The following is a 10,147-nucleotide window of genomic DNA, read 5'->3' as shown; positions in this document are numbered from 1 at the left end:
GCATGTTTAAGTGCTGGATCTAAATATACTCATGGAAAGTTGAGTGGAAGGAGAAATAAGAGTCAAAAGCATCAGGGATAACCGCAGCCCTGATAATGTTTTTAAGATGGTGAAGATTCCCAGGGCAGAATCCAAACTGCTGGAGGTTCAGGGTGAAGTTTCCCTTTGATAAGAACTGTAGTGATGCAGGTTTCATTTCTGCTTTAATAACTGCAGAAATTATTAAACCTCATTGAGGATCTACAGAGTATTATTATTATTATCAACACAAAGACAAAATACACCAGAGCCAATACAACTGAGATAAATGTTGCTATTACACCAACCTGCCTGGCTACTTCTGTTGCTTATGCAACATTTTCTACCACATTTCCTCCTTCCACTCAACATTCCAATAATATGCTTGTAGCATTCTGGGGAAAGTCTGCTTCTGTTACTGCTCAGGCCTGTTGTTCAAGGTGTCGATGTTCATGATTTTTAAAATTTTTTGGCTCACTCTCGTGTTTATTACAGGTTAAATATTATTGGTCCTGAACAGATAAATGTATTTTAATTTGATGTTTTTCTTTGTTTTCTTTCAGATCGATCTTCAGTTTCTCAGGCTTGAACCTCCAGTGATTTTCTGTCTTTCAAAGTAGATTTCAAAGTAAAAGTCCCAGCTGCAGAGTTGGGAGCAGGTTTTGGCGTTTAATCCGTCCATCTTGGCGTTGCGTTAGCGATGCTGTGACTCACCTGCCGTTCACGTTCACGCGCCTCTTAGTGTTTGAACTGGCAGCTCGGCAGTCCCCTCTCCGCAGGGGCTTTGGTCTGTGTGAGCCGGGGCTCATAAAGCAGAGCAGGAGCTCATTTTCACCGTCTTCCACTCGGCTCCAGATCCTCATTACTCATTCATTTATGCGCAGCGTGGCGGCCGCTCTGCATGCTAATGGAAGCACCTGTTGCTGAGCGCCGCTGCACCCGCCTGTGACCTTCACGTTTCGATCCGCCTGCTCGGCGTTCTGCTCCGACTCTCAGCTTGGCTGCTCTCCACTTGCTCACAGGTGTGTTTGGAAATGGATCTGGGCCGGCTGTAGCTCAGGGCCGGTCACAGATCAGGGGGCGGCCTCAGCCATGCTGAACGGGGCGCAGCCGTGCTTCCAGCTGCTGCGGATCGGCCTGTCCACGGGCGACTCTGCGCGGGACCTCTACACGTTCCGGCCGGGGCTGAGCCGCTCCGTGTTCCGCCTGGGCCGGGCCGCCGAGCTGTGCGACGTGACGCTGGACTCGGCTTCGGTGTCGCGCATCCACGCAGAGCTGCACGCCGAGAAGGAGGCGAGCGGAGGCGACGAGGAGGTGCCGGCGCCGCAGGAGGAGGGCTGGAGGGTTCACATCAAAGACAGGAGCAGCCACGGTGAGAATGAAACACACCTGGAGCGTCCCAGTCAAGACCCAACATGACACAGGAAGACACACCCACTGACAGGAAATACCACATCTGCAGAGAGAGACAGGAACCTTCACAGTACAGCGGCAACTAACCTACTAATCGATTAATCTGATCAAATAAATGGCCACATTTTCCATTTAAGCCTTTTTATACAACATTAAATACGTTCAAGTTTTCCAATAAACAAACGATTCCTTTTTTAAATGAGAAAATAAACATTTTATTGCCTAAAATGCAATATTTGTTGCAAGGATGAAACAGCAGCGACAAAATAACAGGAAAAGTTCAGACCTTTCTGCCTGACTACAGTACATGGCTGATTTATTATTTGTTAGCACAATGTGCTTAATATGAGATTTTCTTTTCAGAATTTGAAGCTAAAGCTGCAACTTGAGAAATTCTGTGTAGAAAGATTTACAGACAAAAAAGTTTTTCTGTCTTAAATCTAAATTTTTTGTACAGTTTTGGCTTATTTACTACTCTGACTGTGTTGTTCTTCAGCAGTCAGTCTGTGTACTCCAGTTAATGTCGGTTGTACATCAGATTTTTGGATGTACCGGAAACAGGCAAATATAAAGGTTCCACCCAAAACTTTGAACTTTTTAATCATTAATCTTTGCATTTTCTTCTACAAAGAGGCTAAATTATAATTTTTTTTCAATGAATCTTCAGAAAAGTCACAATCTTTTGTACTTATTGGCTTCACTTGACCAAAAATAAAAATATTTAAAGCTTTTCAGTTTGTCGGCGCTGGAAGCTTGGATCAGGGTTTTCAGGTCTCAAATAAATCAAATAAATAAATAACCCTGTATGTAACAATCATTTTTAAATTATTGAGATATTTATTGTGTAAAAAATTACTTTTATGTTTAAAAAAACCCCCAGAATTTTCATTTGTTTTAAATATGACCCGTTTGAGCAACAGAGAGTGACGGGTCGGTTTATTACAAGAAAGAAAATAAATCAGACATTTTTCTGTTTGATTCAAACTGAATGCAAAGCTGCATCTGAAGAAAACCCATCAAACATAATAAATTTGACACGAACATTTTCATACATGTAGGACCAATAATAAGATGTTTTCAGTGGAGCTGATTGCTGCCCTGAGCAGAGAAACGCCTCCTGTTGGGATCCGTGTTCAGGTGGTTCTGCTGCTGTCTCAGGTGTTTGTGAGATGGAAAGAGAAATCTGGAGGTAAAGTCTGGCCCTGGGCCTGCCGGACTGTGACTGATGGACTCTGCATCTAAACTGCGCCTTATTGTCTAATTTTTCTGGTAATTTCACAGTCCGTTTCCCCACATTTCGCCTTTTCGCCGTCAGCCTCGTGTTTTAGCATTCCCGCCACATTTCTCCTGCTGTCACGGCCGTTTGATTGGCTTGTAGCCTTCCAGCTTTTCATTTCTGCTTCCATTTCACAGCCTGTTTTACATTTCCCTCAAAGTCTCCGAGCTGTAAACACATCCAGTCAACAAACGGCTTTATTTTCCAGTCTCCGCTTGTTCCGTTATGTCCTCCTTTTGTCAGATGTTGGAATATTAAAAAGTTTTGTGGATTTCTGGCTCCGGGTGACGTTCCCTCTGGAGCTGCAAAACTGTTGCTCACTGTTGGTTTGACTTCAAACAGTTTCCATCCTGTAAACGGTGAATATTTGATCAGATTTCAGCAGCATCAGTTAGCGGTTAGCATCTTCTGTCTGGTTTCCAGGAACCTGGGTGAACGAGGCTCTGCTGCAGCCGGGCGTCCTGTGGGAGCTGTCGGACGGCGACACGCTCACCTTCGGAGATCAGTCAGCTCCAGGAAGTCCAGAGTTCTATTTCCTCTTCCAGAAGGTCAAAGTTCGTCCCCTGGACTTTGATGCCATCACAATTCCAAAGGTAACAAACCGATGCTTTCAAGGAAGTTTGATGAGACAGAAACTTATAAGTCGTGTTTTCATGTCTTTGTGCTATAAAATAAAAAGTTTTTTTTTTTTAAGATTTTGACCTTTTGTTTTCTTCTTATACTCCCTTCTTTTTTTAAACAAACTATGATAATCATCAGTCTCTATTTTCTCATTTATCCACAGAAACCCAGGTTCAGCAGTAACTAATGTCCAACATAAGGCCCGCGGGCCATTTGCAGCCCATAAAATGATTTTGTGCGGCCCCTGGCTGCATTTCAACATTTGTTCAAATTTTACTCGTCATCTCAGGAAGTTAAATCAGATGGAGTCTTTTTTTTATTATTTAAGGCCTTTGACAAATTAAAAATTAAAATGGAGAGTCTGGGCTCTAGACTCATTTTTTCCACTGGTTGGACTGGTCCGCCGATTGGATTGGAACTTTTAAAGTCCAAAATTTTCTACTTTTAAGACTTCTAATCTTTCCAATCTTACACACATGAATGTGATGATAATTTTAGACCTTTTAGGGGTTTTTCCATATGGTAATTTCTCAAACATGGAATAAAAAATTAACATAACTGCAGTGGTTTTGAAGATCCCACAGCAACATGCTTCCACCGCCATGCTTGACAGTCGGTTCAGAGTTCTGAGGTTTCAAAGCTTCATCTGAAGAGACTTCTGATCATTTTGGCCAAACAGCTCAAACTTTGTATGTCACTCTGCTGTTTTTCAGGCAGGAACGTTTTCCTCTGACTTACAGAACCGCATCAGGACCAACTTGGACCGCAAATCAGCCGACAACCTGGACCTCTCCAAGATGTCCATCAACCGGGCCACGGTCATCCTGAACTCCATCGGCAGCCTGAGTAAGATGAAGGGCCGGGCCTGGACCTTTAAGAGGAGCCACAGCCACGAGGGGGCCGTGTCTGACCCAGGGACCCCGTCCTGCTCCTCACCGGTGGGCTTCTCCTCGCTGCTTCCCTCCGCCACGCGCCCGGCGTTTTCCTCCAGCGCCGCCGTTCCTCTGAAGCCCCTGCAGACGGCGTCCAGGAACAGGAGGAAGTCTGCTCACACCGTGCTGCTGGAGGACGACAGCTCCGACGAGCCCCGAGGGCGAGGAGGTGAACGGCAGCTCACCTTATGGTTCTTTATTTATGTTGGACAAGAATACATGTATGCAAACATACACACACGAAAAAACAATGTTTGACACATAAAAATCAGTTAATTGTTTGGACAGCAGTGAGTAGAAGTTTACACTTTTTTCCCCCCATCTTTATACTATTAATCAATATACCGAAATATATCAAAATACATCTAACAGTATATGTTATATCAATATCTTGCATGGAAAACTATTTTATTAAACAGATGTTTTATACTATATATATATATATATATAATATGAAGTTATATCTTATATGTCAGATATTCCTATAACACATATAATCCTGTAACGATAATGAATTTTGCTGTATGATAAATTGTCCCAGTAATTTTTGCAATAAACAATAATATTGATGTTTTGAGACCATTTTCAATATGTTAATGATGCACATTCACTCTCTCAAAGATCAGTAAACTTTAATTTTGTATTAAATACATTTACCTAAATCATCTAAGAATGTTCTATATTTTACTGTTTATGCATATCTTTCATCTTCCATATAACTTTAGAAATATTTTTTGTACATCCCTTTGAATATATCTATATTTGGACATTGCTTCATTGTTCTTATCTTTTGTTTCTTAAAATTCGCATCTTTTCTTAAATTGTATCCTCCTCTTTCTCTTTGGTTAAAACAATTTTTGAATTTTATTTGCTCTGTTCTTTATCTGTGATATTTTGAATTTAACAACATCCAGATATTTAAATACAAATGATTTTATAAATAGTGGGTTTGGGTTTATGAGCATTAAAAATGTAATATATTTTAAAACAGAAATTTAATTTGTGATTTTCTTGTTTTGGTCCAGCTGTGACAGGAGTGGTGGAGGACGGACAGAGATCCAGACCAAAGAAGAGACGGAGACTCTACAAATCTGAGTCTGAAGGTTTCGGCTCCCCTCCGCCTCCCCCGCTGCAGCCCAAGCACCACGGCGACATCCGCCGCCCGCTGGAGGTCAAGCCCTTCCCGGTGGGCGTCCGGACCATCGGCAGCTTCCACGGCGCCATGACCAACAGCCGGCTGAACCAGCAGCTGCTGCAGGCGTCCTTCACCAGCGTGGTTCCCCACAGACAGGAAGTGGACACCGCGCACCGCGTCAAAACCGTGGTGAACGGAACCATCGCCACTTTCCGCCAGCAGAAACCGGTGGCGCAGCGAGGCAGGCGGAGGGCCAACAGCTCGCCGGTGTTCTCCCCTCTGGTGGTGGGAGGAGAGAACTACAGCCTGGCTTCGCCCACAGTGAGGATTCGCACCGACGACAGAGGAAGGATGCAGTTCAACCGATTCCACCATCAAACAGCGTAAGATGTTTGGAATGAAGTTTTACTGCTGGCCAGAGGAGATGATAAAAAATTAAACATGTAGATTAATAATATATTTAACTAAATGAGGGCTAGTTATTTGTTAAAATAAAGTGAATAAAAATACAAATCGTAAAAATATTTAAGTAACAAAAGAGGTAAAAATGCATAATAAAAATGTCAGTGCTTCAATTTTACTTTATTTAAATATAATAAAACATCTGATTCAGCATGTAGCTTCAATATTCTAAATCTTCATGTTTTGTTATAACATAGAGCTGAGTGTCATCAGCACAGTGTTGTTGGTAAACCAGCCAACTGGAGCAGCCAAAGAACTGAAACGAGGAATTTAATCAGGTTTATTAAGTTTTAAGGTTTCTCCTGTAATTAGTTGCAGTTTTTTCTTCTTTTCATGATTTCTCTGTTTTTTCTTTTCCTCCCTAAAGTAAACGCCGCGGCCGGCCCAGAAAACACCCGCTCCCCCCTCGGCCCTCGCTGCCCTCTCCCTCCTCCTCCTCTTCCTCCTCCACCTCTTCTGCCTCCTCCTCCTCCGGCTCGTCCTCGTCCTCCTCCGACGAGGACGACGATGAAGATGAGGACGGCGGTGTGGCGGCGGGGCCGGTGGAGCCGTGCGCGGCGCTGCGCTGCCGGCTGCCGCAGCAGGACACAGTGCAGTGGATCCAGTGCGACGTGTGCGACGCCTGGTACCACATCGACTGTCTGCATGTGGACCGGAAGAAGCTGCTGATGGATCCCAACGCCGACTTCCACTGCGGCTGCCGCTGAGGCGACCAGCGGGGCCCGCGGAGCATTTTCACCCCTAAATGTTTAATTCTTTTAGTGCTAAAAACATGAAATGAAAACTAGAGCAGCAGCTTTCTGAACCTCGGTGCCACTCAGGAGTTTCAGAGGAAAACTAATGAAAAGGCTCTGCCTGGAGAGCCGGGATCAGGACGGGAACGCTCGATGAAACGTTTAAGCCCCTTCTCGCTGCATTCAGGAAGATTAATGCAATGTTTTTTAACAGAATAAACTTTCCTCAAATCTCCCCCGTTTGCTGACGCAGCCGCCCCACAGATGATCAGACTTTCCTGGGTGGGAGCGGTGGCGTGGGCGGCGGCGGAGCAATTAAAACGAGTCAGCAGGCTGCTGCAGCTGCTGAGACGAGATCTCAGGACGATCATCTGATGTTTGAAAGCACTTCTGCAGGAGCAGCTGCAGGATTTAAGGAGGATTGGGTTTTTATTAAAATGCATAGCTGCAGCTGGTCAGAGAATATCTCCTAACCACTGAAATGATATGAAATATGAACTCCTGATGGGGGGAAGCAGATGCTCCGTTCTGGGCCTCATGGGCTGGTTGGGTGTTTATGTCACAGATGATTTTATGATCTTTTCAGCTCACATCTTCATAGATTCCTCACACTACTGAAACTTCAAGCCAAAGTTGGTCGGTTTACTCTGAATGTACTCAACTTTTCACAATCTTCCTTCTGAATTTCTCCTCTGCTCAACCCATCTGGGAAAATCTAGCAGGTTTAAAAAATATATAAAAAAAATAAAATGGGAGAAAATGTTGGAAAAAAAGATCCTTTGTTAATTTTAAAGGTAGGAAAACTTAAAAAAAAATCTACATGTTTGTTTGAGTGGAATGCAGGTGAAGTTACTTCCTTTCCACTCATGTTAGATTTTCTGTTTTGCGTTTTATTGTTTGTTTATTCTCAGCTTTAACCAGACAATAAGCAGCCGTCTGTAGTTCATCAAAGGTAAACTTAATGAACTTTATATAACTGGTTTGCACGAAAATCTGTTATTTAGTTGCTCAAACGTTCCAGTTTCTTAAAATGCATCAGAAAAATGACTTTTAAATCAGTTAACTCTCTGGCCTTATACAAACATAAAGGTGCTGTTCAGCTTTTTGCTCAGATGTTGATAAAACTTGTTGGATTTTCTGTTGATTTATTTCTGTTTGGTTTTTCACAGTTTAATTCATTTTGCTTGTTGGGTTTAGATTCTGAAAGATAAAAATATTTAAAAAGCATCTCTTCAGCTGCTCAGCTTCACATAAAGGGAGCATCATCTTCACCTCGCTGAGCGTTAAACCAGCCTTTTTTCCACTTTCATGTGGCAAACCCGACTGTTGAAGATGTTTTACAAATTAGTTTTTTTTTTGCTCCAACACGTGTTAAAAGTCGAAGCTTGACTTGCTGGGAAGTTGAAACGGGTGCAATGTCAACCACAGGAACCACAAATGTGAAAACTGTGTAGAGCTTTGTGTTGTAAATTATTCAGAGCAGAAACGCCAGGAAGAAACCCTGCAGGTTTGCAAAACAAATTACAATTTTACCTGACTCTGAATTAATACTGAAAATCCTCCTCACTCTGAATTCCCTGAACTGTTCTGGAGTATTTTTATTCAACAAACTACACAGGATTTTAGTGGTTTTCTGGGCTTTGGATGGTTTTTTTTTTGTCATATGCTTTTGGTTATGAGGGAAATGTGAAATCTTATTGGTGTTGACAAATATTGAGATATAAAGTTTGCACACGCTGGGAAAATGTCGGGTTTCTGTGATGTAAAGAATCAAAACAAATCATTTTACAATTACGTCCACCTGTTAATGTTACGTTTAAGCTGTGTAATTCAGCTAAATAACATATAAATCTGAGGGAATTGTTAAAAATCAAAATAATCTACAGTAGCCTATATTGCTTTATTTATTATTCTATTTTAATGACTCTGCAGTTTCTCCCCACTTTGTCCTGGAAAAGTTCTCCAAATCTCTCATTGTGAGGACATCTCCTGTCTACAAACCTCTTTATGTGAGCCAGCGTAAAAGATTTCATGTCAGGTTTAGGTCTGGACTTTGACTAGGACGTTCCACTTTTAGCTCCTTTCTTGCAGACACCTGGAGGGTTTTGGGGTTGAAACTGTCATCAGTTTCATTTAATTCTGCAAAAACAGTTCAGTCTAAAGAACCCATCAGCATGATACTGCCATCACTATGTTTGAAGTTTTTGTGTTTTGTAATTTTGGTCCAAAACCTCTAGTTCAGCCACGTTTCGGTCCGTCCTGAATGTTTTCTTTGTATCCTGCAGTAGATCTCATTATATGCAGAACACAACCAGTATTTTCTAATTCCTGCTGATCCTTCAGTATATATATATATTTTTTGTCAACTTGTCTTTGTAAGGTTATACTGATACTTAGTTAGAAGCTTCAGATATTTTGGAACCTCTGCAGTTTTTACTTTACCTTAAGGATCCAAAAGTCAGGAAAAATCCCTCTGAAGTAAATTTTTGATTGATCAAATTTACTATTATTGGTGCTTCAACAAAGTTCTAGTTCAGGTTCCAACTTTTAGTTTTTGCATCTTCTGCCTTAGAGATTTGTTTAAAGTTGAGATGATTTAATTTGGTCTAATTCTTCTACATCACAAAAAATCTGATATTTTAACGGGTGCGTTTACTTTTCACAGATTCTGTATCTTTAAACCATTAAAAGACTTCATAACTGTTTAATGAAAGAGGAGAAACTCGTCTTTAATTGCAGCGGATCATAAATCTGCAGATCTGGGATTTTTTTCATTATCACTCCTCCTATCATCTTTGGAGACTTTGACAGTTTGTAGCCTGCAGACATTTTTCTGATTGATTTGGTCATGTCTTTATGTGTCCAACGTCAGATTTTTGTCTCCTGATAAAGCTTGCTCTTGTGAGGTGACCGCTCTATTAATGAGCTGCGAATCAAACATTGTTTAGTAAATCACGTTGCTTTGATCCGGATCTTCACAGTGCTCTGCTTTTAATTAGCACATTAAAAACGCCGAGCATTTCAGAGCAGTTTGACTTTGTTGGTTTTCTGATATTGTACAGAATCATAAATCTCCGATATGCCACGAGCGTCAGAGTTATCAGAGAAATAAAGATTATTCAGAAGATTTATCTCTGCATTATCTGTTTTTTTATCTTCTGAGGCTGAACTGTTTTCTTCTACAGAACCATCTGTGATCAAAAGCACATCTCATTTATTCTACATTCACATCCAGCTCCAGTCAAGATTGATCAGACCTTGATATCACCGTTTTTGTTTTCCTCCTCTTGTTTTTTTTGTTTCCTTTTTAAACCATTAACCGCAGCCGGAGATGTAATGTTTCTGCTGATTATTTTCTTTGAAGCAGTTACAGAGAAGCGTGATCCAACAAGCACAGACAACGTCCTCATATTCGAGGCCATTATCTCAACAATATTTTTTTTTTACTTCAGACTGGATAATATCCTGGTTCCCCATGCATGAAGTTACATTCACTCACAAAATTAGAGTTGAACACCATCACCTCGGGCACACATGCAGATAGGGAGGTTTAATA

The 10,147-nt window shown here is 41.6% G+C and overlaps 1 protein-coding gene across 1 annotated transcript; it reads left to right on the top strand.

The window, feature by feature from the left end:
- The first annotated feature begins 1,012 nt into the window (after positions 1–1,012).
- Positions 1,013–9,722, top strand: tcf19l (transcription factor 19 (SC1), like). Its single transcript, XM_032581706.1, has 5 exons — positions 1,013–1,390; positions 3,131–3,300; positions 4,042–4,429; positions 5,286–5,778; positions 6,225–9,722. The coding sequence occupies exons 1-5, from the start codon at positions 1,111–1,113 to the stop codon at positions 6,562–6,564; spliced, it is 1,671 nt and encodes a 556-aa protein (XP_032437597.1). The 5' UTR covers positions 1,013–1,110; the 3' UTR covers positions 6,565–9,722.
- The last annotated feature ends 425 nt before the right edge of the window (positions 9,723–10,147 follow it).

This window comes from Xiphophorus hellerii, chromosome 13 (genome assembly GCF_003331165.1).
Source record: "Xiphophorus hellerii strain 12219 chromosome 13, Xiphophorus_hellerii-4.1, whole genome shotgun sequence".
In the NCBI taxonomy this organism is placed as follows: Eukaryota; Metazoa; Chordata; class Actinopteri; order Cyprinodontiformes; family Poeciliidae; genus Xiphophorus; species Xiphophorus hellerii.
The sequence above is the reverse complement of the archived record's forward strand: the minus strand, read 5'-3'. Positions and strand labels throughout refer to the sequence as shown.